This window comes from Enhydra lutris, unplaced genomic scaffold (genome assembly GCF_002288905.1).
Source record: "Enhydra lutris kenyoni isolate GAN:26980312 unplaced genomic scaffold, ASM228890v2 scaffoldscaffold2, whole genome shotgun sequence".
Taxonomy (NCBI): Eukaryota; Metazoa; Chordata; class Mammalia; order Carnivora; family Mustelidae; genus Enhydra; species Enhydra lutris.
Genome location: NW_019154086.1, coordinates 49,110,514 through 49,138,100, shown reverse-complemented (window position 1 = coordinate 49,138,100; position 27,587 = coordinate 49,110,514). Strand labels below are relative to the sequence as shown.

General features: G+C 43.2%; 1 protein-coding gene across 1 annotated transcript; it reads left to right on the top strand.

The window, feature by feature from the left end:
• LOC111151799 (uroplakin 1B) lies at nucleotides 1–27,587 on the top strand. Its single transcript, XM_022510007.1, has 8 exons — nucleotides 1–15; nucleotides 11,379–11,466; nucleotides 12,484–12,684; nucleotides 15,094–15,168; nucleotides 15,866–15,988; nucleotides 18,403–18,582; nucleotides 23,724–23,807; nucleotides 27,537–27,587. The coding sequence occupies exons 2-8, from the start codon at nucleotides 11,398–11,400 to the stop codon at nucleotides 27,585–27,587; spliced, it is 783 nt and encodes a 260-aa protein (XP_022365715.1). The 5' UTR covers nucleotides 1–15; nucleotides 11,379–11,397.

The window sequence follows — 27,587 nt, the reverse complement described above, 5'->3', positions numbered from 1 at the left end:
GGAAGAGAGGGCAAGGTGAGTAGACTGATCTCACTCTGCTGGGAAGCCAACCACACGCTCAATGGTTGGGTTGCCTTCCTGGGAGGCGAGCTGGGGTCTGAAAGGGCAAGGGGAAAACGATAATTTCCTCATTAATAGATCTGTCATTTTTTATAATAAGACTACTATAACAACTTTGTTCTTTTACTTTAAATGGTACAAATTGCTTTCTTAAATCATTTGATATTGTCCAGTTCTCAGAACTGAGGTTAAAATTCTGGGAGTATTATTCACCTACCCTGATTTCAACCTCCAATTTCCTGACAGAAAGACCAAGACAAATCCAAGAACCCTGGGAAAAATTTTATCTCCTGATTAAAATTTCAGACAGATCCCTGTGGACCCCAATTTCCTGGTAAAGTCAGAGAACCAAAAAGAAAATTTAAGGAGGAGCATCTGGGTAGCTCAGTGGGTTAAAGCCTCTGCTTTCAGCTCAGGTCATGATCTCAGGGTCCTGAGATCGAGCCGCGGATTAGGCTCTCTGCTAGGCAGGGAGCCTGCTTCCTCCTCTCTCTCTGCCTGCCTCTCTGCCTACTTGTGATCTCTCTCTCTTCGCTCTCTTTCTGTCAAATAAATAAATAAATAAATCTTTAAAAAAAGAAAGAAAGAAAATTTAAGGAAATGGGTCATGTTCTTTCTTAATAATGTAGTAGGGAGAAACTTCCCTGGTAGTCTTGTCAGAAATCATTTGATCCTGCCTACTCATAATGGGATTTGTAAGGCAATTTACTCATGTTTCTTCTCTGCAAACAGTTCTGCTTAGCAAATGTGTCAGTTGAAATAAGTCAACAAATTAGCTTTATCTATGCAATGTTATTTTTACATAATTTATTTTTACTCTTCACCAATTAGTTGATCTATAGGATCCACAGGTCCTAAATATATTTTTTGTTCTAACAACATTTCTACATGTAATATGAATTAAATTTCAAATAATGCTAGTATTATTTTATGTAAGTTTAAAACCCCACTTGTAATTAGTTTCAAAGATTTTGAACACATTTTGAATTTCATTAATTTCAATGTCTTTTTTAAATTAAAGACAAAGTTAGTTGACTGTTTCTTGATATATATATGTATTTTTATATATTTAAATAGTTTTCAAATCTTGTAAAGAAATGGTTTTCCTTTTGATTAGCTCTTCTCAACAAGGAGAAAGTTTTCTCATTTTGCTTTCTGCTGCAACAGACTTTTTTCCTTTCAGCTACAATAGGCTTAAAAATCAACTCACTTACTTTTTTTTTTTTAATTACCTGGGAAGAATAAAGACTTGTAAATCCAAAGGGGAATTTACACACCATTTAGTTAAGAAAAACAAATGAAATCTCAGAATTTCTTTTTGACCTCTCCTGCTTTGCATTCTTGCTAAGAGCAAACACTGATAAGCTCATGCATGCTGCCCACACCCCTGATGTTCCCTAACTGGGGCAAAGACCAAATTCATGAAGAGGTGCTCTAATCTTACCTCCCAGGAGTCTCCATAGCATTCTTGCCCTGGGGTTTGGCTCCTGCTGGCATGGCCCATACTTAGGGTCCTCACTTGGCTGAGAATGCCTGAGCCATTGCTTCCATCTTAGTCCTGACTTCAGGTGATTGAATGACTCTAAGGTCAGCGTGACAAGCATCAGGAGTCCAGAGGAGTGCTATCAATAGAACTCTGTGATGATGGAAATTCTATAAGACAGTCAATAACTACATGTGGCTGCTGAGCACTTAAAATGGGGCTAGTGCAACTAAAGAAGTGAATTTCAATTTTATTTAATTGAGCTAGTTTGAATGAAAATAGCTACATGGGGCTTCCAGTTACCATATTAGTGAGAATAGATTTAGGGCTTTAATGGAAGAAAAACCAATGGATAATGTGAGCCCTACGTGTCATGGCCACGGGAATGAGCACCTCTTTTCATCATTCCCAGGGACTCATCCTACCCTAAACTTAAAGCAGACCAGCAATTGTTCTGATCTAAAATCCCCACACCCATCTTTCTTCTCCCCTCTAAGTCATACAACTGTCTACTCTTGTCCTGGGTTTCAAGGTCAGGGGTGAGGCAACAGCACAGCATGTTTATTATTTCTTCCTCTCCTATTTCTCTATTTCTTTTTCTTTTGTTAATCCAAATTTCTCTAGAGTAAGCTAGAGGTTAAGGTGTGGTTTGCATGTTCTCTGGTCCAACAAACTTGAGTGAGGAAAAGAGGTAATGAACTTGAAAAAATGATCTCATGCTTGGTGGGAGAGTCTCACTTCTTTTTCTTCTACTTTGAAAGTAGTTTATTTAGTGAGCAATGGTTTTTAGACTTACTCAATGTGTCTGGAAACATCAACATTATGGATATGAGTAATTTTTATAAGAAAACAAACTGAAAGGGCACAAGAAAAAAAAAAGAAATAAAACTCTAGCCTTTTCAAACGTTTGCCTTCCTTAGAGCAAAGGCGCTTCTGGGACATTGAGCAATTTAGTATATCATCATGGTGCCAGGCCACTGGGCAGTTTTCCACAGGGTGGGGCTCACAGAGGCTATTCTTGAATGTGGAAAACATTTTGAGGCAAGCCGCATACTTTCAGTCGGGGTGATAACATTTTTGAAGTGGACAGTCGCTACTTGGCTCTCTGTCCTCTACCAATCCCACCTTTTAAAATTTTCCTCACCCCATTTGCTTTTTCGCTATCCCTTCCAAGTTAAAAAAGAAACCTAATACCTCTGTGGGAAGTGCTACTTTGGAATAACATGGGAAAGTTTCCATAGACTCCATATTTGAAAGAGACGATACATTCTGGAGGCTACAAGGGAAGGTAGGAGGGAAAGCACATCATATTGTCAAGACTCAGTCTCTACCCACAAAAGACAGATCCAAGACCCAAGATCATGAGTTAGGTTAATCCACTGAGACTCTACACTCCTTGAGTCTCTTTCTCCCTCATGTGTCTTTCCTCTCCCTTTGGAAATACAAGGAAGGGTTTTGATAAAATCATTCACAACAAGGAATTGACATTGATGACTCATAAGACTCACCGTGCCTCTTTTATATGGATGTGCATTCCAATCAGGAGCAAAGGAATGATTCTCTTGTGGATTTCAGAAAATAGGGTACAGAGTGAGGAAGACTGAATGGAGGGCAAAGACAGAAGGCTCTCTCCTTGCCAGCTTTGTTTATATGGCTCCCTTCATGGCTTAATCTGTAAGAGAAAAGAGCAAGGTAGGGCATGGGACTGTCTCTCAACTTTAAAGAAACATAAAGGGAGGTGGTGTCTACCTAAAAAAAGAAGAATGATTAGTGACAAACTCAATAAAAGTTTGTTAAGAGGAGATCAGGACTTGAATCTTGACTCTGCAAACAACACATCCATGATCTTGAGCAAGTCGCTTCCCCTCCAGGAGCCTCAGTTTCCTCATTTGCACAATGAGAGGACTGACTACAAAGCCTCTACATCTTCAGCCAAATGAAGAGACAATTGTTTTAAGGAAATGGCTCACGTGGTTGCAGGGCCTCACAAGCCCGAAATCTGTAGGGTTGCTGCAAATTCAGGAAAGTAGATGATGCCACAATCTTGAGTCTGAAATCTGTTTTTCTGTTCTGCAGTTTGGGGGCAGAAATCCTTCTTCCTCCGGAAATCAGTCTTTGCTCTTAAAACCCTCAACTGACTGGAAGAGGCCCATCCATGTTTTGGAGATTAATTGGCTTTCCTCAAAGCCTATTGATTTAGATGTCAATCACATCTGTTAAAATATCTTCACAGCGGGGCACCTGGGTGGCTCAGGGGGTTAAGCCTCTGCCTTCAGCTCAGGTCATGGTCCCAGGGTCCTAGGATCGAGTCCCACATCGGGCTCTCTGCTCAACAGGAGCCTGCTTCTTTCCCTCTGCCTGTCATTTCCTCTGTTTGTGCTCTCTCTCTGGCAAATAAATAAATAAAATCTTAAAAAAAAAATATCTTCACAGCTGTGTCTAGACCGGTATTTGACCAAACAGCTGGGCACTGTATCCCAGTCAAGGCCTTAGAGAACACCCTGGTTTATATTCTGTAGGTAGACTGGTGTCATCTGTTTCTCTTTTTTTTTCTCTCTCTGGGCCTGTCCTCTCTGGTAAGGGCAATACATTTGTAATATCTCCCTCTCTCCTCTCTCTCTCTCTCTCTCTTTTAACAGCCATCGGTGTGAAAATTTGTCAAAACTTTTCTTGCTTTACGGGGCGCCTGGGTGGCTCAGTGGGTTAAGCCTCTGCCTTCGGCTCAGGTCATGATCTCAGGGTCCTGGGATCGAGCCCCGCATCGGGCTCTCTGCTCAGCAGGGAGCCTGCTTCCTCCTCTCGCTCTACCTGCCTCTCTGCCTGCTTGTGATCTCTCTCTGTCAAATAAATAAATAAAATCTTTAAAAAAAAAAAAAACTTTTCTTGCTTTTAACTTAAATAAATTCATTAGTCTACCCTGGTGCACAGGCATCCAGAACCTTCAAAGAACTCTGAACGATGAGCCAGGCCTGATGGTTTTCTTTCCTAGAAGTCATGTTGCTTCTGTTCCAAGTATGCCAAGAACCCCTTCCCAGATGCTTCTCCAGCTATCTATTAAGGAAGTTGCCTGTTTTCCAGGAAACTTTCCTAGAAGTGTTCCATACACTTTCCTAGAAGTGTTCAACACAGGTCATTTAGACACAGAAACAATGTAATATCATTGTTCACATTTTGACCACAGTTTTCCAACTTCACTCTTGAGTATCTCCTAACCCCCTGGGAATGGCCTGCTAGCTCAGTACTTTTCCCACATCTTTCATTCCTGTTAGTTCTAGAAGTTTGGTTGGTAGCCACTCTGGGGCTTACCATGAGGCTCAGGAATTCAGAGTTGATGAGGGAAAGCTCTCCACTCTTGCTTCAGCCAAATTTTGATCTGCTTTTATATATTAGCATCTCATATTAAAATCACATGTCTTTTGAAATGTGGCTCTGTGTTTTAAAACAAAATTAAATCACTAGTTTTAGGTGTTTTCCCCATTCAAGTCTGTTGGCTTAGTCTACTTCAAGAAATTGAGGCAAAGGTAAGGAAAATGAATATTGGTTGGGTAACTAATACTATGTTAGTATTCACCTATATTCTCACTGAATTTTTACAGTAAACTTTTGAGTTAGTTATTGGGATACCCATTTCGAGATGAAGCTCAACAAGCTTAAAAAACTACCTGAGCTCACAAAACTGCTAAGCAGCAGGAATGCCTCGGTGGCTCAGTGGGTTAAATATCTGCCTTCAGCTCAGGTCATGATCCCAGGGTCCTGGGATCGAGTCCTGCATCAGGCTCCTTGCTCAGTGGGGAGCCTTCTCTTCCCTGCTTATGTGCTTGCTCTCTCTCTCTCTCTCTCTCTGCCAGACAAATAAAATCTTTAAAAAACAAAAACTGCCAAGTAGCAGAGCAGAGATTCAAACCCAGGTCTGTCCAAAGCCCCTGCTCTTCCCACTTCACTGAACTTTCTAACCTGTTCTGCAATAGAGGTCTCGGCAAACAAGTCACTCATATATTCATTCATTCATTCATTCATTCATTCATTCATTTATTCAAATACACATTCTAAAATCTACTTCATTGGCCTTTTGTTTAGCAAAATTATTTACTGAGTGCCTACTATATGTCAAGCACTGTGCCACCTTGGACCTAGTAAAACGAATGAAACAGGGTCCCAACATCTCCTCCTGCTTCAAGACTCTTGCAATAAGGTGCAGGGAACCCTTTGTACATGGATACCAGGAGAAAATAATGCATAAGGGGAGTGGAACAGAGTATTCCCTAAGTAAATTCTGAAGCCCATGCACAGCAGAGAATCTTGGGTGTCAGCTGGACATCACCTCACAGCCCGGAGCAGAGGCACTACAGCTAGCCAAAGGCCCAGGGAGGGAGCCCAGTGTCTGGGTGTTAACTGTTCAAGAATGTGGATGGAATGCAGAGAGGTTCCCGCCCATACAGACATGCTGCTTGGTACCTGACTCTGGCCACACCCCAAGCACAACTGGGGAGCTTTTTTCTTGTCCCAAAGAGATGATTCCCCGCCCCACCCCATTAATCCTTCCATGGAAAATAAGAAGCAGCACACATGGGTAAAGCCTATAGATCCTTACAGCAGAGCACACCCTATGCAGAGGACAGAGGGAAGGTAGAGGGGCTGCTTCCCCTCAACCTGGAAGATGTTACCTCCTGGCTATGTCCTTGTGTCACTGGTACATAAAGCAAAGCCATAGCCCAATTTCCTGCCCTACCTAAATATGCCCCTGGTTATTAACCATAATTTCTTGGGTTTATAAACAGATTATTTGCCAAACCTTCCCCCATCTTTTACCTCAGCGATCACAAAGACCCTGTCAAACACATTGTGTTCTACCCATTTTATAAATGAGGAAGTAGACGGTGAGTGGCATTGCCCAGGGGTATACAGAAAGGCTGCGCAAGAGTGGGGTTGGAAGCGTGGCATTCTGATACTACATCCAGGGTCCTCACAGACCACAGCCACCAGGCCACAGCATGAGCCACGAGAAGCCTACACTAGGTTTCCTAACCGCCATCTCTCCTGACATTTGTGACTGTTTGGCAGATGCAAGAAATATTTTAGGTCCCCCAGACACTAACCTAGAATAAAATATAGGTGACCAAGGAGAGGCTAAGAAATGTCTACTCTCCGGGCGCCTGGGTGGCTCAGTGGGTTAAAGCCTCTGCCTTCAGCTCAGGTCATGATCCCAGGGTCCTGGGAATGAGCCCCATATCGGGCTCACTGCTCAGCGGGGAGCCTGCTTCCCCCCTTTCACTCTGCCTCCCTCTCTGCCTACTTGTGATCTCTCTCTGTCAAGTAAATAAACAAAATCTTAAAAAAAAAAAAAAAAAGAAAGAAATGTCTACTCTCACATTAACCTGCACATGTGCACCTTTTCTTCCAAGAATTTCAGTCCCTAGGACTGGGTGAGAGAAATGCAGGTTTGGGGTACATCTAAACAAATTTTCTGGAAAAACATGCGAGTGCAGAATCAGATTTGGGGAAAATGTAGAAATACAAGTCCAGTGCCAAGGAGCCTAGGAGACAAGAACCTGGAGAAGTGAGTGAAGAGAGGCCCAATGATTCTGACCTTGGCAAAGGCAGATCATCCGAGCAGCAAAACGGACCTGTTCTCTCTGCTTGAGTGTTGGCAAGGAAATGAGCCAGGTGTTGCTTTTAAGATTAGCTCTATGACAGGTCTTTACACACTGTGCAGTGTGTAAGGAAATGATCCGAAGCCGGGCAGACCTGGGTTTGAATCTCAGCTAAGATTGATTATTTATTTATTTATTTATTTATTTGAGAGAGATACAGAGAGGGATAGCTAGAGAGAGGGAGGGTGCACATAAGTGGGGAGAGAGGGCAAAGGGAGGGGAGACGCAGACTCCCCACTGAGCAGGGAGCACAACATGAGGCTCGATCGTGGGACCCTGGGATCATGACCTGAGCCAGAGACAGAGACTTAACTGACTGAGCCACTCAGGTGCCCCTGAATCTGAGCTTTTGCATTTTCTGGCAATGTGCCCTTAGGCAAAGTAAGCATTCTCTCAAGCCTCCCTTTCTTCATCTGTGAAATGGCAAGAAAACGGATTCTCCCCTAGATGTTCCAGGAGGATGGCTGTGCTGACAGCTTGATTTTAACCCAGTGAGACTCCCTCACACTCTGACCTCCACTTCAGATGTTACATTTGTGTTGTGTTAAGCCACTAAGTTTGTGGTAACTTGTTACAACAGCTGTAGGAAATCAGTACAGATTTCGGCAAAACAACAACAACAAAAACAATCTCTTGGATCTGTTGAGAGATGAACATAAACGCCTAGCTGAGGGGGTCATAAGCGCTCATGAAATGACAGCTTTCAACATCGTTTTGTTATTTTGGAAGACAGGAGTAAATTCCTAAGTTATCATGTGCCACTGATCCCCTGAGGCCTGAAGGAGAGGAGAATGCACGGGGCAAAAGGAGAAAATTCTAGCTGTCAGTGACTAGAGCAGGTCATGCCCATCGCCATATCCCTGCCCTTCCTTAAGTCAGCCCGCCGTCAGGCTGCCACCCCAGCACTTTGTACCGCACGCCCGGCTAGATTTCCTCCCTTCATTCTTCTTTTTGCTCAAAGCAACCCCTCATCTACCTCCTCTTTCTTTCCTCCCACTCTTATCTGCATGGTTCCCCCCAGTCCTGACGGACAACCCTCCCACAGAGTATTCCTTTGTCTCTTTCCCCTTTATAAAACTCGGTGAGGTTGGTCATCTTTGGAAAAGTGTGTTATGAGGCTCAATGAGACACCGGGACCAAATACCATGTTCAGAGTCCCTTCAGCTCCTTTCTGGACCAATAAAGCCCCTCTTTGGTGGGCCTGCCTCCCCTTTTCCTTAAATCCCTAGTCCTGTCTCCCCACTTATTCGACTGTATACAGTCATTTTTGCTTGAATCCACGTTGCTGCAATCTCACTTTAAATTCCTTAAAGAACAAATTGCTTTCTTTCTTTTAAAACCAACAAATCAACACAAACAAGCTGCTACCCAGCAAATGGGTGCCTAATCCGTACTGGTCAAAATGGCACTGCCCTTGGCTTCTCCGGGGTTTTGCCCTTTACTCTCTATACTTGTGTTGTCTGAACTTTCGCCTTTCGCCATCTATTTATTTTTGTCTCTAGATGGTAACTCAACTGGTCGGGAGAAATGTCTGTGCATACCAGTCAGGAACTTTTTGTTTTTTTTTTTAAGATTTTATTTATTTATTTGACAGAGAGAGAGAGAGAGAGATCACAAGTAGGCAGAGAGGCAGGCAGAGAGAGGGGGAAGCAGGCTCACCACTGAGCAGAGAGCCTGATTTGGGGCTCAATCCCAGGACCTTAGGATCATGACCTGAGCTGAAGGCAGAGGTTTAACCCACTGAGCCACCCAGGCGCCCCCCAGTCAGGAACTTTACAGTTACTGGTCTGGTCACAGGAGAAAAGATCTCCCTTGGTGGACTTTATGCATTAACCCCTTCAGGGCGCTGAGGCTCAGCTCAGTCTGGCCTGTGACAGTTACTGCAAACATTGCAGGAAAGAATGAATGCCATTTCTAAGCGGGAACTACACAGTAAGATCTTGTAACAATGGCCTGGTTTCTTTTAGTCACTCAGCAAACATTGATGGAAGACCTACGATGCTCCTAATTCTGGGCGCAAAACACTCGTGGATTTTAATTCTTTCATTTCCCACAGCGGCCCAGGCAAACGAGTAAGGGAAAATAGGGAAGTTGAGATGATGTAGAAGGCTGTTAATGCTTAGGATGTAACAATGAAGTTAAATTTTAGCAAGGGCTGAGTCAAGCGGAAGGCTTGCCTTCCATTGATTCCCGATACAAACTGGGATGTTAGCCAAACTGCCTCAGTTATTACCTCATGGTCACCTTGCTCTTCTGGGTCTCTGCTCCCTGACTTTTCCTTTCCCTGGAATGTCGGTGAGCCCCACCTTCCTCCCACACTGCCCTACATCTCTAGTCTACTTATCAAAACCATACACTTTCTGCAAGGCTTACATCTTCCCTATTCAGAACTGCCGCAGCACTTAGGGTCTCAATAGATGTAGTAAAGTTATTTAGGAAATATTTTAGCTTCCCTACTAGAGCATAAAATCCCAGACTACTGCAATCTACCTTAGTGACCTTTGATTTAGTATATGAATGTAGGAAGTAATTAGTTGCTTAGATCAATACCACAGTAAGAAATCTGGATGGCTTTTCTGAAGGTATTTTAAGTACGAAGGCTAAAATAATTGACCCAAACACTTACCCTCAAGTTCATTCCAAGACTCCTCAAGGAGAAAGAGGCCCACTTACTTTTAGTACCATACAAAGCACTACACCTCATAAATAATTTCTGGGAGCCAGTGTGGGCTGGTGGATGAGCTTGGGCTCCAGAGCCACTCAGACCAAGGTCTCCAGCCTAGTTCTTCCACTTACTGGTTGCATGACCCCACGGATCTTAAGTACCTAAATTAAAGCTTCAGTGTCCTCACCTGCAGAATGAGGCTCCTCCCCTTTTTTTCTTTTTCTACCTAATTGGGCTGTGAGTGTGTGTGTGAGAAGCACCGAGGAGAGCAGCACATGGAAGGATCTATACACCAGCCCGTCTTCTCCCACTCCCTGCCTGGTGCAACAGGGTACTTTTTATTTTTACTTACTTATTTTTTTTCCAAGTTTTAATTTAAATTCAAGTTAGTTAACGTATAGTGTAGTATTGGTTTCAGGAGCAGAATTTAGTGAATCCTCACTTACATATAACACACAGTGCTCATCTCAGCAAGTGCCCCCCTTAATGCCCATCACCCATTTAGCCTGTCCCTCACCCTCACCAACAACCCTCACTTTGTTCTCTATAGTTAAGAGTCTCTTATGGTTTGCCTCCCTATCTGTTTTTGTCTTATTTTATTTTCCCTTTCCTTCTTCTATGCTCCTCTGTTTTGTTTCTTAAATTCCACATATCAGTGAGACCATGTAATTGTCTTTCTCTGATTGACTTATTTCACTTAGCATAATACCCTCTAGGTCCCTCCGCATCAGTGCAAATGGCAAGATTTCATTTATTTTTGATGGGTGAGTAATATTCTGGGGTGTGTATGTGTGTGTGTGTGTGTGTGTGTGTGTATAAATAAATATGTATTTAGATACCACATACCACATTTTCCTTAACCATTCATCAGTCAGTGGACATCTGGGCTCTTTCCGTAGTTTGGCTCTTGTTGACATGCTGCTGTAAACATCAGCGTGCAGGTGCCCCTTCAAATCTGTATTTTTGTATCCTTTGGGTAAATAAGCAGGATACTTTTTAAATTGCCAACTATTTTTGAAAGTAAAAAATATTCTGATAATAATGGTTTTTAACAGCTGCCTGTAGTCCATATGGGCCCTATCTGCCAACTCTGGCCATGGGTTTGCCTTTTGGGTTTCGGTTTGCTGTGACCAAGAGCAGGAAGAGCCATGCCAGGACCACTGCCCAGTCTTCCCACATCTGCCCTTGCCCAGGCGCAGGACCTCAGTTCATCACACAGACGTGTGCAATCTGTGTATTCCACACCTTAAAGGACAACTGAAAGTCACCTATCAGACTCCAGCAAGCTTTCCTTTTTTTTACTTCTCAGTAAAATTACGGTAAAAAAAAAAAAAAATTGCAACGATTCCCGAACTTAGTAACCAAATTTCCACCCTTGCTAAATGATTGCCTGACTTTGGTTTGAATGCTTCGAATGCGAGAAGCTGATCCGCAATGGTGCGAGGTAGGCATGTCGTGGAACGAGCGTCACTTGTCACCTGGTCCTACTCAGTTGTATTCTTCTCCACTGTGTCTCCAGCTTGTGCCAAATCCTGACAATGGCGAAAGATGACTCCACTGTTCGTTGCTTCCAGGGCCTGCTGATTTTTGGAAATGTGATTGTTGGTGTAAGTATTTTTCAGGAAACACTGTTCCTTCTGTAATCACAGTTTTTGGATTAATCAAAAGTGAGAGTTTAAAGGAAAATAATGATCTAATTACTGGCTTCCTCTCTCTTTTCTTGATTCCAGGAAATGTTTTAGTAAAATATGTTAGCTAGAACTTACAGAAATAATCATATGTAACTATGTAATATGTTGAAAGATCATGGTTTAAAAAAAAAAAAAAAGGTTATTTCCCTCCCAACTTCCAAATACAGAAATCTGAAAGAAGCCACATCCACCACGGTCAGTGTTCAAACATTCCCACCACATGCACACTTTGGTGTTCCTTTCCTACTTCACCTTGGTTTGATTTCCACAGAACTATTCTGTTAAGGCTGTTGGGGACAGATGTTTGCATTTATATGTCCTTATCATGCAGAGGTCAGTACCAGGATGTGACAGTGGCTCAGAGTCCTGGCCGTGTGAGCTCAGTGTACTGACAGAGTACTCGAGAGTCAGGATCACTGGCTCTAAGCCAGCCCTGCCTCCATCTCCACAGGACTTTGGACAAGTCATCGACTTTCAAGGCCAAGAGCCCTCATCTATAAAAGGCAGGGTGTGGGAAAGATAACCACCAAGGTTCCTTGGATCTCTGGCACTGATGAGTACGACCAGGACTAGTTTCAATATTACAATTCAGGAATTTGAGGGAAGGGCAATGGAAGAGGGGCTCTGAAGTTATCTCCATACAAGAAGATATTGTTGAGTGGTTCATGCCCCAAGGACTCTAGATGGTCTAAAATTGCCTGGGTCTTTTCCCAAATAGCAATTAGACAGAGGGACATATGGGAGGAAGCATGCAAGTTATTAATAGGATGGAAGGCGCTGTTTGATTTCCTCATAATGCATTTAAGTCCATGGCTTTGTGCCTACGCAGGGACAGAGTGAGTCTCTCTCATAACCCTCTTCCCACACTTCTGCACCCCTTTCCCAATGCTGCTCTCCTGACCACTGGCCTGATAGAACACCCTTTGCCCCCAGATGTGCGGCATCGCCCTGACCGCAGAGTGCATCTTCTTCGTATCTGACCAGCACAGCCTCTACCCACTGCTTGAAGCCACCGACAACGATGACATCTACGGGGCAGCCTGGATTGGCATGTTTGTCGGCGTCTGCCTCTTCTGTCTGTCCGTTCTAGGCATTGTAGGCATCATGAAATCCAACAGGAAAATTCTTCTGGCGGTGAGGCCTTAAAACTCCCTACAGTTGCCTCCTGGATTGCTTTTGATGGACTGTTTTTCCTTCCCTGAGACAGTGACTTGGCTTGTGGGGGAGGTAGGAGCAGAGAGAGCCAGGTGAAGGGTGAAAAGGAGGTCAAGATTTGCCCTGCAGTGAAGCTTATCCATGTGGGGGGCAAGGATGTCCTCCACTCTTGCAAGTCCAGAAGATTCCAGTACAGAGAACCCACAGGGGAGCAACCTGGAGGTGACCCTGTTGAGTATTTTCCAAATCTGCTTCTCTACCTGGTGTTGGCATGCCTCCAGCAGGTACAGCCAGGAGCTACCTAGGCCAAAGGAGAGACAGACTGAGAACATGATCATTAGATTTTTTTCTCTTGACAATAAGTAGTCTAAAGTATGATTTTAATATTAATCAGTCATTGACATTTTAGGATATAAAATACAAAATAAGCATGAATTTTTAAGAGAAAGCATGAACTTTTTCAGACATTTTTGAGCTCAAAGATGATGGTTTTGTATAATGACCTGCATTTTCCATATTTTGCATTCACTCTACTTTTCAGGGACTCTAGAAAACCTTGATGCACAGCACTATAGAGTACAACTTCAGCTCCTAACCCTGTGCCCCACAGACAGGCTTCTGCCCTGAGCCACAGACAGCCAGGTCATGCCTTGCTTTGTATATAGAAGCAAATGTGCAACCAACAGAGCTAAGAAACCTTGGTTTTGGGTCTAGACCTCTATTCTCTGCCCCCATGCTCAGGACAATGGTTTCTCACACTGTGATGGGGTCCCACACCCACTCCCCACCCTGAAATAACTCTCCTATCCAAATGTCGCAGGACCTGAGTTACATCTTTACGAAACAAGCCCAGCAACCTAAGATGCTTGTTGGTTTACTTTTCCTGTGATCTAAACATTGTCCTAGCACCCAGGGAATGCAGAACATTTACATTCTCTGATTCCTTTAGCATGAGTTATTTCCAGGGCAAAAGCAGCCACTTTTTCAGGCACGGGAAAGAATGCAGGAAAATGAAGAGGAGGGGCAGGTGTCTCCAGAGACAAGTTTCACTTGCATCCCGGTCTCACTTTGGGCCAGCCTTGTATGCCTGACACAGCCGAGAGAGAACATTCTTCACTGTGCTCTGCAAAGAGAAGGAGCAAGGAACCTTCCCAGGGGCTGATGGAGAAAACTCCTGCACCCGGAGGCTCCTTTCTAGAGTATCTCTGAATCATCAAAGCTCTCTCTCTCAATATCTCTCTCTCTTCTTTCCTCTTTTAAGGATTTTATTTTTAAGTAATTTCTACACCCAATGTGGGTCTCAAACTCATAACCCCGAGATCAAAAGTCACATGCTCTAGGGACTGAGCCAGCCAGGTGCCCCCCATCATGAAAGCTCCTGACAAAAAACAAGTAGCAAATGTTATGAGGCCTCTGATTAATCAAAGGCCATAATCTTTCTGTGACTGGCAGCTGAGTCATTAGGGCAGCCCAGGGTCCTGCTCAGAGAGCCGTCCCTGCCCATGGAGAGAGCACAGTTTTCCTTGCCCTCCCCCACGTACACCCACAGCAGCGCCCGTTCCCTGGGAGAACCCAGGGACCCGATGCGAATACGCAAGGCTGAGGAAAGCAAAGACAGACCCTTGCAAGAGTTCCCATCCCAGATTCAGAGGCAACTTGCTCTTGAGATATTTTCCAGTCATAAATAGAGGCAGAGTGGTGGGAAGGCATCGTGCGAAAGTGTGTGTGCGCATGTGCGAGTGTGGACACACAGACACAAGACGGCAACACACAGCGGGGTGTGCTCTGCTCGCCTGCCCCATACCTGGGAACCTGGGGGCTGAGGGACGAGAGCCGGCGCAGGCCTGCGTACCGGGAGCCTCCCGCCCCTTTTTGGAGAGACTGGACGCTTGGCAGGAGGGATGCTGGATGTTAAACACGATCCAGTTCATCTTTTCTGACCTCTGTACTTCTAAAGTTTCAGTAAACCATAAAGAAAATTTCTCTCACTGAGAGGGAATTTAAGAAGCTCTATAGAGGGTCTGATCCACCAAGACGGTCTTGCCGGCCACCGAACAATCATGCGCATGCGCACATCAGTGCCTTCGCTTGCGTGTTTTTCTGTTAAAATAGCAATGTAGAAAAGAAATTTCTCACTGGGCTGAGAAAGCTCTGTATTCAATAGTCATTTGTTCTCTGGGCATAAGGAGGGAATTGAACGGATTAGCACCTGGTACCAAGTCTTGCTCCAAACAGCTGATCCACGAGGGTTTGCTGAATAATTTCATTAATGATTGGATGGTTTGACTTAGATGAATATGCTGAAAGATATAACAATTATTTTTTTTAATTCTCTCTTTGGAAATAAATGTAATTCCTTTCCCCCCCCCCCACTTGTTTCCCTTCCAGTATTTCATTCTGATGTTTATAGTATATGGCTTTGAAGTGGCGTCTTGTATCACAGCAGCAACACAACGAGACTTTGTGAGTACAATCACAAAAAGCACAGAGTGGAAATGATCATGGGAGTCATCATTGTCATAACAATATAATAGCTGACATGTATTAAGCCCTTACTCTGTACCAGGTATGCTAACATGTGCATTAATATTAAATATACAAGTTTCCTTAATCCTCATAATTACTCCACGAAATAGGTATTATCACAATGGTCACTTTATAGATAAAGAAATGAGACTTGAAAAGGCGAGGTAACTTGTCCAAGATTACATGGCTGGTAAGTGAAAGAGGAGAATCCTGAGTCCAGGCAGAGCAACTCCCGGGGCCCAAGCTTGTACTGCTATGCTCTTCCCACTCAGCGGTGGCCATCGGCTCTTCCATAGGATAATCAACAGTCCACCACATCTAAGACTTCCTTGTTTTCTTGTTTTCTCTCCTTTTCTCCACTTCCAAGCCTAGGCCACCGTAAAATGCCTGCCCACCTTGGTCTCACTGGGATTTGTTTGAACATGGGAAGAAGGGAAAAGGAAAACTTCTCCCTTCATGGGGACTTCAGCCATCCAGAGCCTCACACCCATCCCACCCTTTCTTGGGGCCTCTACAGACAGTTTTAATCCGGGAGATAATGATCAGTGCCCCTAGCAAAAGGCAAGGCACATCACTTTGCTTCCTTGTTGGATGAGCGTGCTAACTCTCCTTTTGTTGTCTCCTCCCACCATAGTTCACACCCAACCTCTTCCTGAAGCAGATGCTAGAGAGGTACCAAAACAATAGCCCTCCAAACAATGATGACCAATGGAAAAATAATGGAGTCACCAAGACCTGGGACAGACTCATGCTCCAGGTAATGCCTGCAGCCTTCGGGAGATAGTATTCTGTACCTCAACCAGTATCCAGGAGTGAAGGTATGGATGGCAGTGAAGTCAAAGAATGGGGAACACAGCCTCTAGGGTGGTTTCATTCAAAAAGAGATTGGACTGGGGCCCCTGCGTGGCTCAGTGGGTTAAGCGTCTGACTCTTGATTTCAGCTCGGGTCATGATCTCTCTGTGTTGTGAGATAGAGTCCTGTGTTGGGCTGGGCATGGAGCCTGCTTCAGATTCTCTCTCTCCCTCTCCCTGTGCCTCTCCCTTGCTGCTCACATGGACTCTCTCTTCTCTCAAAAAAAAAAAAAAAAAAAAAAGGAAAAAGGAAAAGAAAAAGAGACTGGACATAGGTGAGTTCATTCATTCTCATTCATTCTTCTTATCTATTCCTCTTGTGTGCACATCACTCAGTGGGACCCCTAGATCTATATTTTATTTTCGAGCCATGATGTTGATTAACTTCCATTTAGGGATAATGACACTGTTAAGAAATTTAGATAAATCACACGCACTGTCTCTTAGAACTCAAGCATCATTTACACTGGAAGAACAAGTTTGCTTCCTCCACATCACAGTGAACTCAAGGGGCAATTATTGCCTATTTTGCTTATTTAGTTCCAATGGGCTAGTCCTGCCAAGGACCATGGGCTATGACCTGACTTGATTGTCCACTTTTCTGTCACTGGCCATCATACCTTATATACGAGTTTACCTTAAACATCATCAAAAATCCAAGTCTTTCAAAATATCCATTGTTACCCCTGAATTGCCTTATGTATATGAATATCTATCCCTAACTAAACCCTAATCTGACCCAACTCTCATACTGTCCCTGCCTCCCCTTCCCCTCTACTGGCTCACAGTGCATCATCAGCAAACTCCCTTATAGCCTCTGCTCCCTCTTTGATGTCTCTTTACCCCCTATTCTCTATCACTTCCTTCATTTATCTGAATATTCTCATTCCAATAATTCTTTTTAGCCCGTTAGGACCTCCAATTCATTGCCACTTTTTTATTTTCTACCTACTCGTCTGACTATAGGTCATGTACTTTTCCCACTCCGTTAGCAAGAGCTATAAGCTCTTCAAGTAAAAATGCAAACGCCCACACATCTGAAAAATCTTCTTACCAACTTCTAAAAACCCAGTCTGAACTTAACCATTTTCCCTCCAAAAGGCTCAGATCAAAATACAAGAAAAGTATTTCCTTTGCCAAGGTATTTTCAGTGGCAAAATAGAATCTGCTTTAAAGACAGCTGATTTGGAGCACCTGGGTGGCTCAGTGGGTTAAGCATCTGTCTTTGGCTTAGGTCAAGATCCCAAGGTCCCAGGATTGAGCCCGGTGTTGGGCTCCCTCCTTGGCAGGGAGTCTGCTTCTCCCTCGGCCCCTCACTCTGCTTTGCTCGCACTCTCTCTCTCTCTCAAATAAGTAAATAAAATTTAAAAAGAAGTAAAGACTGCTGATTTACCATCAGATTTGTTTGAAAGTAATTCATTCTGAAAGTTGAGAGGGGCCTATAATTTTAATTTCTTCCCTTGAAACATTTTAGCAGAATTTCTACTAAGGAAGGAAAGTGATACGAAGAATGTTTTATTTTATCCTTTGTCCTCAACTCTATCGAGTGTGAGGATGTTAGCTATGTGTTCTGTTCCTTGATCTTCTCTCCTACGTAAAGGCAGAGCTATATGCCACCAGGTTTGGGTTATTTTTTTCCAGTTTATTTTCTCCCGTTATAAATGTAATACCCAATTATTCTAGAATATGTTAAAAGTACAGAAATGTAAAACAACAGGAATTACTCATTACTTCTTTACTTCTTTACCACTAAAGATTTTAATTTTCTGACTCTCAATTTGCTTGTGTCATATGAGAATAATCATACCTCCCTCACATTGCTGTATCAAGATATTAGTATTAATAGTTAATAATTAGTATTGATTATTAATATTAATTAACATTGATTAAGTAATTAATTAGTATTAATGATTGACCCTTAATAAGTAAGGGCTTACTATGGGACACTGTACTAGAGGCACTGTACTAGACAGGTCGGGCGCATTAGCTAATTTCATCCTCACAGGAACTCTGAGAACGGTGGACTGTGAAGGAAACAAAGTCATGTTTTACAGTGAAGGAAAGTGAGGCGTAGGAGGGAGCTGAACTTATCAGAGGCTTCAGAGTTCATTAGCAGCTAGTGGAGTAACAAATGGTGAAGTATTTTGTAAGTTTTAAAATGTAGGTTATCAATACCCTCCGCTCTCATTTGGGGAATTCTAGGAAACGTAAGATATGGTACATTTTCCGTATCTTCTTTCTCCGTAAAATCTCAGTTGCTACATCGATGGCTGTAGCGAGCAGCATGAAGAGAATTTTGCATCTCTGCTCTGCTGACAGGACCACTGCTGTGGTGTCAATGGCCCGTCAGACTGGCAGAGATACACATCTGCCTTCCAGACTGTGAATAATGATGCCGACTATCCCTGGCCTCGTCAGTGCTGTGTGATGAACAGTCTGAAAGAACCTCTCAACGTGGAGGCCTGCAAGCTAGGAGTGCCCGGGTACTATCACAAAGAGGTGAGTCCCTTCTGCCCACCACCTGCCAGAAGGTTTTCTGCTCTTTATGAGGGAAAGACTGATGAACTATAGTCATAACGTCTCATGAAGAATTCTGCATCATTTTGCCCTAAACCTCACATCAGCTATTTCCTTCTCTGTCAGTAAAATGCAAATGCTAATCTAGGGCTGTTCTGGGAAAATCAACATTTATTTTTTTTATTTTTATTATTTTTTAAGATTTTATTTATTTATTTGACAGAGATCACAAGTAGGCAGAGAGACAGAGGGGGAAGCAGGCTCCCCGCCGAGCAGAGAGCCCGATTCTGGGCTCGATCCCAGGACCTCGGGATCATGACCTGAGCCGAAAGCAGAGGCTTTAACCCACTGAGCCACCCAGGCGCCCCGAAAATCTACATTTTGATAACAGAACAGGAGAATGGTGATAGCAAAGTCCAACTTTGTTTAAATGCAAACTGTTTGTACAATAGAATATAGACTTGGTACTTCAAAAACTATTTTTGCTACGCAAAGATTGGTTCTCTTTTTGCAAAAATGTAAATTGGGGGGGGCTGGGTAGCTCAGTGGGTTAAAGCTTCTGCCTTCAGCTCAGGTCATGATCCCAGGGTCCTGGGATCGTGCCCTGCATCGGGCTCTCTGCTTGGCAGGAAGCCTGCTTCCTCCTCTCTCTCTGCCTACTTGTGATCTCTGTCTGTCAAATAAATAAATAAAATCTTTAAAAAAAAAAAAAAAAGGTAAGTTGGAAGGGGTGTATACAAAAAGAATGTTTTGCTAGTGCCAGAGCAGTGGCAATTGGTGATGGTAAATGCAGTAATGATATAACCACCCTCATTATTCTGTAGTGATATAGGATGGTCTTAATAGAATATTAAGTTAATGATTTGGGTAGAAGGCAGTTTACATACAGATGGTTTTTAAGAAGGTATTTCCAGCCTGATGGAAATGATAAAACGAACCTGAAAACTAACATTTGTTGAGTACTTACAAAACCAGATACCGTTCCAAGTGCCATATGTGTATTAACTCATTTAAGGCTCAAAGGTAGGGGTCAATATGATTCTTATTTTACGGATGAGGAACTGAGACACAGAGGTATAAGAAGCACCTTGCCCGGGCGCCTGGGTGGCTCAGTGGGTTAAAGCCTCTGCCTTCGGCTCAGGTCATGGTCCCAGGGTCCTGGGATCGAGGCCCACATCGGGCTCTCTGCTTGGCGGGGAGCCTGCTTCCTCCTCTCTCTCTCTGACTGCCTCTCTGCCTACTTGTGATCTCTCTGTCAAATAAATAAATAAAATCTTTAAAAAAAAAAAAAAAAGGCACCTTGCCCAAGGTCACTCAGCTAGTCAATGGTTGAGTCAGGATTCAAAGCCAAGCAGTCTGGCTCAGGAGCCCAGACTGTAAGCCAAGAAAAAACTTGGAAATATTCCCAAAAAGCCTGAGGAGAATTCTCCTATACTTGGAATCAGCCTCTGAAATGCCTCTACTGCTTTGCGAGTTACCACTTTGAGGGAATCTGGCTGTGTGTCAGTTAATTAAATATTGAGAAATGTCAGACTCCTTAGTCTGGGAGTAAATACTACAAAGGGCACGTTCAGAATGAAAGACACTAAACAGCTGATCGTCATGCCGCACCTCGGAGGGTGCCGGACTAGGATCGGTTGCGTTTATCCAGAAAAGAACATGGGTGTGATGCAGATTATTTTGCAGAGTCCCTCAAAGCCACCCTTTTTAGCTTTTCAGCAACTGTTGCTGCATCAGTTACATTCAGACTGCTGTAACAATTAACTGTGCTCCTTATTATCACAATATGCTGTATAATGATCACTCTCAAGGGAAATAAATGCTTTCAGTATTTCAACCTTGGCACAGGCCCACACAAAAGTACCTTGATTGGATTGGATTGTGTATAGAGTGTATCATCTCTGTGAAAGGGCAGGAAAGGGTATTTGTCGTGAAAAAATCAGCTGATCTCCCTCAGACATGTAATGTTCTGGTAGGGAGGAAAGTCCCCATGAGTTTTGACAATGCCTCCCACCTCCTCCCATAGGGTTCCTTGGTCTCACCTGTGCTTAACATTCTACTTCCTCTCCCCACTAGCTGCACAACTACAAACTTACCATCACGCAGCCCTACTCCCCTGCCAAAGTCCTGCACCTGAAATTCTTCTCTCTGTTCCTGGCTCCCTGTGCTCCTACTCTCTCAATCTCACTCATTCTTCACTCTCTCTTTCTGCCTCTCCCTCTCCCAGTACCCCAGATTTCCACACACCACCGTTCTTTCTGAGTCATAGGTCCTGCTACTTCTCCTATAGCAATCCCTTTCCACCAAGTGAAATATGGCCCAGTTCTTCCTATATTTGACTTCTGTTATTGCAGCCCTGAGCCATATTGTAAGTATTTGCTCACAAATCTTTTCTGCTCACTATCTTTTCTGAGTCTCCCTGAGGACCGTGCATTACTCAATTCTACATCTTCAGTACATCTCATACTGCCTGGCCCAGAGCATGCACTGAGAACTGTTTGGTGGGTGGGTGGTGGAAGAGGGGAATAACTCTCTTTTTCACATCCATATTGTAGTTTTCCAAATCTACATTGCATAAATGAAGGCTAACAAAATTAGGGATGTCCTCATAGGTGTGGGGAAAATAGAAACTAACCAGGAATTCACACAGCATGTCAGATGCAGATACATGTGTTCTTACTCATGGTCCACCTGCCCCAGAAATACCGTGTGCAAAATCTGATCATTGTACCTCAGGAATATTATCACAGAACTGAGGAAGATCAAGGAAACCAGCACAATGATAAAAGAAAAAACAAAAAACGAAAAACACACACTCTGAGCAGGAACTAAATTAGAAGAGGTGAAAAAACTGGGGCTTTTGTCTGTGAGTTCTAAGAACAATGCCCATGTCTGTCTTGTCACTGCTGAATGCCCAGCCCAGTGCCTGGCACCCGACTTAAGTGGTTTCTATGGGTACCTGTTAGGACAAACGACCCCCTCCAAGGATTGTTAGGAGGATCCGTGAGTAATGGATATAGGAGTGTTCATGAACTATTGGGTCACAAATGATACTGTTGTAATCATTACTTCATATCGGGCTCCATTCATTCTATCAACATTATTGGGTGCCTACTTTGTGCCAGGCACTTGTGCTGGGTCCTAGAGATTCAGCCACAAGCACAAAAAAATCCCTGCCTCATACTTGCACTATAGCATGGGTGAGAGACACCAAACAAGTTACCAAACTAATACATGATAAATTCCTGGTAGTGATAAATGCCATGAGCAGAAGTAAAGCAGGGTGAATATATATGGAATGACAGGAGAAAGAGTGTTTTCCCCTACGGTGGTCAAGAGAGGCTTTGTTGGGGGATACTTGCACAGAGTTCTGAATTAAATGGGGGAAATGAGACATTTAAAGAAGATTGAGGAAGAGAGTTCTAAGCAAAGGAGACAGCAGGTGCAAAGGCCCTGAAGTGGGAGCATTCTTAGCTTTTTATAAGAACATCAAGGACATCAGTGTGGCAAGGCCAGAATGAGTGAAGGAAGAGTTGAAGACTGGGATGCTTTAGATTTTGTAGGGCTGGAATCTGTATGGAAGGATACCCTCCTTAGGAAAAACAATTAAAAATATGCATACAAAATTAGGTACAGGGACTTGAAATGGTCTTGTAAGTAAGCAGCCCTGAAGCTTAAGCTCGTTAGCTTTACAGGGAAACAGCCTCTGGAAGAGGACACTGGGCTCATAGAGAGGGGCAGAGCCACGTCAGACAGGCCCAGTAGGCCATTGTGAGGACTCAGAATTTCATTTTAAGGGTGGTAGAGAGCCATTTCTTTTGAGCAGGGGTTTGAAGTGATCTGATTAATGTTTTACAAGCATCCCTCTGGCACTGTATAAAGATAAGTAGGGTGCGAACAGTGGACTCAAGCCCCAGAGAGACCAGTGAAGAGGCTGTTGTAGTAATTCTGGAGAGAGACCATAGTGGACCAAGGCGGGGGCTGGAAGTAATGAGTGTTTGGATTTGAGATGTATTTTTAAAGTAGACCCAAAAGGTTTTGCTTAAGTATTTGATGTTGGATAAGAGAAGAACAGTTAAAGATAATTCCAGATTTTTTTACTTGAATGAGTAGGTGAATGGAGATGCCTGTAACATAGATAGAGAAGAGTAAATGGGAGAGAAATAAAGGCTTAGCAAAGTCAGGGGGCATAAGTGGGTTAACAAGGGCCTGGAACAGGGTCAGAAAGATGGAACCTCACGTGGTCATCTATAGCCTCGGGGTAGGGGCTAAACTTGAAGGTCAGCCTTTTGAGGACATTTCCCTCTGGACCTCAGTGGCCCATGGAACCCCCTGGCTGCTGCATTCACTAGACTTCTCCCAGAGCTTTAGCACAGGTCACTCAGAGGGCAGCTCTAACCTCATGCGTGTATTTTACTCCAGCACTTTGCATGGTGACTGGAACAGAGCCTGCCACGTATAAAAACTCACTGGATTATGGCATGCATGAATGAATGATTTGATTAATACAAGATGAATTGTTGGCACACATACCTTGGCTTCTCAAAGTCTCACTAGAATCCAATAAAGATATGCTGAAATATGATAGCAAATGAGAATTTAGAAAGCATCAAACAGGGTTTCCTTTAATGGTTAAAAAAAAAAACCTTTGATATTTATAGATCAGAAGCACTTTCATTTAAGAACAAACAAATCAAAGGTACCTCTGCCCTCAAAAAAATTAAAAACCACCGAAAAATTCTGTAGGGAGAGAATAAGTACTCAAATTTTATTACGAATACTTTATATTGTACTTTATGGTACAATTTTTTAAAAAAGAGAACACATTGCCCACGTATTCAATATGAAAAAACATCAGCCTAAAATAGCAGCACCTTTGTTAGACTGAGTGATAAAGACACAAAATCATGTGATCTAGAGTAGTTGTTGAACAGGACTATTTCTGTTCCCTCAGCAAAGCCCTATTGATACCCGCTGTCCATGGGGATGTGGAAATAGCCTGGGTATGTTAAACTAGACTTTGGGATAGTCTTGATCCAAGTAGAAATCTGCCTTCCCGCCCATTCCTTACATCTTCTTCTCTGGTTCTTCTCTCACCCACGTGGAACCCCGTGCTCCTCCAGGGGTGCTATGAACTCATCTCTGGACCCATGAACCGACACGCCTGGGGGGTTGCCTGGTTTGGATTTGCCATTCTCTGCTGGACTGTGAGTATTTCCCTGCACTTGATAAGGAGAGAACTTGAGAAGGCCCTGGTTAACCCAACCACGCTAGACAGTCTGGAAACAAAACCTCAGACCTGAGGGCGAGGTAGGAAGCTGCTGGCACCAGGCAAGGACTATGGATTCCATGGGCAGGTGGGGCATTTATATCCCCTCCATGGGAAGGGATATGCCCTACTAGCCAGATCTACTAGCTAATGGGGGAGCACTTGATTGCCTCCAGCTCTCTGGATCTCATTAATTCATTAATTTATTATACCGAAATACCACTTCCTGGGGAAGCTTCTAGAAAAGAAAATATACCTGGGCCCCGGTCTCTGAGATTCTGATTCATTGGATCCAGGGGCAGGACCCAAGCATTTAAAAAACCTTTTCTTTCCATATAACTCTAATTTGCTGTCAGGATTAAGAGCTGTTACATTTGGGAAGCAGGTCTAAACTTTTGATTTCCGAACCCCTTTACACTCTCAAAAATTACTGAGGACTCTCATAAGCTTTTATTTATGGGGGCTATATCTATTTATATTTACCCTAATGGGAATTAACCCAGAATTTAAAAAAAACTTATTAATTCTTTTAAAATAACAATAATAAACTAATTACATGTTAACATTAACAATGTATTTTTATGGGAAAAGTGACTATTTTCCAAAACAAAAAACAGAAAAGTAGCACTGTTTTACATTTCTAAAAATATCTTCAGTGTCTGGTTTTAACAGAAGACAGCTGGGTCCTTTTATTTGCTTCTTTACTTAATCTGTTATAGTAAATTGCTTAGGCTGAAGGATTTGAAGAAAATCCACCCTCACGCTGATAGGTAGCTGAAAAAAAAAAAGGAATGCTTTGATAACCTTATCTAAAAGTAATTGTGAATAATCTTCTTTGGTACTACACAAAACTTGACAACTAGCAGGTTCTTAAGCGTTAGTTGTGATGTGGAATCTAAAACTATGTCAACAAACTTTTCAGACTCTATTATATTAAAATACATTTACATCAGTTTGTCTTACAATTTACATAAATCATTCACCCATTCATGATTCCATAACATCATGCATTGGTCATTTGGGAAAATATTGGTTCACTGCGTTATGCTGATCTTCCAAATATTGGCTGAATTCTTTATGAGATACCAGGAAATCTGTTGCCACATCGGAAAGGACCTTTATCATGAGGATGCTATCAACCCATCATGATAGAAACAAGTTGCCTGATTTTTGCTTGAGCACCCAAATTTATCACTGGCAAGAAATACTGTCAGTTGTTTTCCTCGAAGAGACAGACTCACTTCATAAATTTTTGAGAAAATGTCTGCCAAACATTCAATCTGAATAACTGTAGCTTGTCTATTAGTCATTTTTTCAAGTAAAAATCATGTTTCATGAAAAAAATGGCTAGTTCAGGGGCCTCTGGGTGGCTCACTCATTAAGCGTCTGCCTTCAGCTCCGGTCATGATCCCAAGATCCTGGTATGAAGCCCCATGTCAATGGACTCCCTACTCAGCAGGGTGTCTGCTTCTCCCTCTCCCTCTGCCCCTCCACTCCCCCCTTCCCAGCTTGGAGCTCTCTCTCTAATAAATAAATAAAATATTTTTTTAAAAAAGGCTAGTTCAGTATACAGTCAAGCAATCACACAAGTGCTTTTCCTTAAGACAACCATTAGATTTCACTATGCAGCAAAACTGCTTTATGCATACTTTCCATTGCAAGAATATTAAAAAGATATATATTCAGGGGCGCCTGGGTGGCTTAGTTCATTAAGTGCCCAACTCTTAATTTCCACTCAGGTCATGTGATCTCAGAGTCTTGAGATCGAGCCCCCCATGGTGGGCTCCCCCTGTCTTCTTCCACTCTCCCCTCCCCGCCACTCTACTCCAGCACAGGAGCACACATGCACTATCTCTCAAATAAATTAAAAGAAGATTTTATTTATTTATTTGAGAGAAGAACAAAAGAGAACAAGGTGGGAGAGGGGCAGAGGGAGAAGCGGACTCCCTTCTGAACAGGGAGCCTGACATGGGGCTCGATCCCAGGACTCCAGGATCATGACCTGAGCCAAAGGTAGACGCTTTACTGACTGAGCCACCCAGGCACCCCAATAAATAAATCTTTCAAAAAAAAGATGAATATTCAAAGGTAAACATTTAATAAAATTAGTATTTCTTATTGCTTCATCAAAAACAATCTCAAAATTCTAAACTTCTAGATCACTTAAACTGCCTTTTTTTTCACTGCAAGTACGTAGCTGTGAAGAATACACTGACCACTGACACAATTTAGTGCTTCTACTTCGAATCCTAAGACGCCAGCAGTTTTACCTGCCCCTGCTTTTGCACCGTCAGTGCAAATGTGGAAAACAGTGAAAAGGGCAAATAAAGTCTTAACACTATTATGCAAATGGCTTTGACATTAGGCGCACCCACAAGGGTCCCTTGGGTGTTTGTGCACCACAGTTTAGGAAATGCTGGGTTTGGCGTGAGAAGCTGAGTGAGGCAGGAAGGAAAAGTGAGCTCCTTTAAGAGGTCTTCTGTGGTCCCTCACCCACCCTCAGGAAGTCCCACAGCGCCCCACTCCGCACACACGCGGCCATGTCTCCATCACTCTGATACGACGTATTTGTCTGCTAAAAACCAGTGATCCAGCTGCCCTCTGTATCCCCAGGGCCTAGCTGAGCACAAGCAGGCGCTTGATAGTTTGTTGAGTGAATGGAAAATGGTAACACGTTTCTATGACTTGAACGGTAACAACTTCTGTGAAGTTTCTCTTCCTGCCATGCTAGCAGGAACTGTGGGATACTGTTTAAAGGTTCTAAAGGATCTTAGCACTCCAGACCAGCTGAAACTCTTGACATTTCCACAAGCATCAAGTGCACTCTGAATCTATTAAGTCCCCCTGAAATTCAAAAGAGGGAAGCAAAAGGAACTAAATGTATTGAAGACCTCTATGGACAAGGCATCATGTCTGATACTTTCAGCACTAAATCCCCCCAACAGTAGCTAGGTAGGGAGCCAGTCTCCTTACCCTCTCTGTGCCTTGGTCTCTTTGTAGGATTCTGGAAGCATTCAAGGGAGTTGTATGTGTAGCCTTCAGAACAGTGCCTGATGTACAGTAAGTTGTCAATAAACATCAAGCATTTGTGGTAATAGTATTTCTTCCTCATTCCGTCCTTTAACTCTGGGGCAGGTGAAGAATATTATCGTTACTTTTCAGATGCAGGGAGGGAGTGTCAGAGCTGCAACAGAACCCAGATATTCTAACCTTCCTCACCTGAGGCAGAAACCTTGAATTCTGTGTTTCTTCAGGGACAGCCATTCCAGGTCACAAGCATTTTTGGGAAAAAAGGGGGTTCTTGGGAGAAGAGGTTCAGTACTAGAAAGCAAGCAAATTGTACCTTCAAATGGTACATACAAGAAATAAGAATCCACCCGAAGTCCAAGAAGAAAGAATTTGCCCGAGGGGCTAGTTCAGCACAGACGTGAGGGGAGCAGCCCCAGCAGACAGGAAGTCTAGGGCACCTTGGTGCAGGGAAGTGGGGAACAGAGAAGCTATCTCTGAGCAGCAGGATAGTTACCTCTGCCCCTTGAGGTTTCTTAAGGCGAGATTACTCTTAAAAATTCAGGATCATCTAGGCCTGAGTGAACCTAACATCCTTCCCCCCACAAGTATGAGTCGTTTCTAAAACAATTCCTTATTTTTTTTTTCCTTTGTATTCTAGTTTTGGGTTCTCCTGGGTACCATGTTCTACTGGAGCAGAATTGAATATTAA

Bases quoted from the DNA above. Each gene is read 5' to 3' on its own strand.
- LOC111151799 (XM_022510007.1), top strand. From the start codon at position 11,398: ATGGCGAAAGATGACTCCACTGTTCGTTGCTTCCAGGGCCTGCTGATT. The intron at 11,467-12,483 runs GTAAGTATTTTT...CTTTGCCCCCAG, and splicing joins TTGGAAATGTGATTGTTGGT to ATGTGCGGCATCGCCCTGAC. The intron at 12,685-15,093 runs GTGAGGCCTTAA...TTTCCCTTCCAG, and splicing joins ACAGGAAAATTCTTCTGGCG to TATTTCATTCTGATGTTTAT.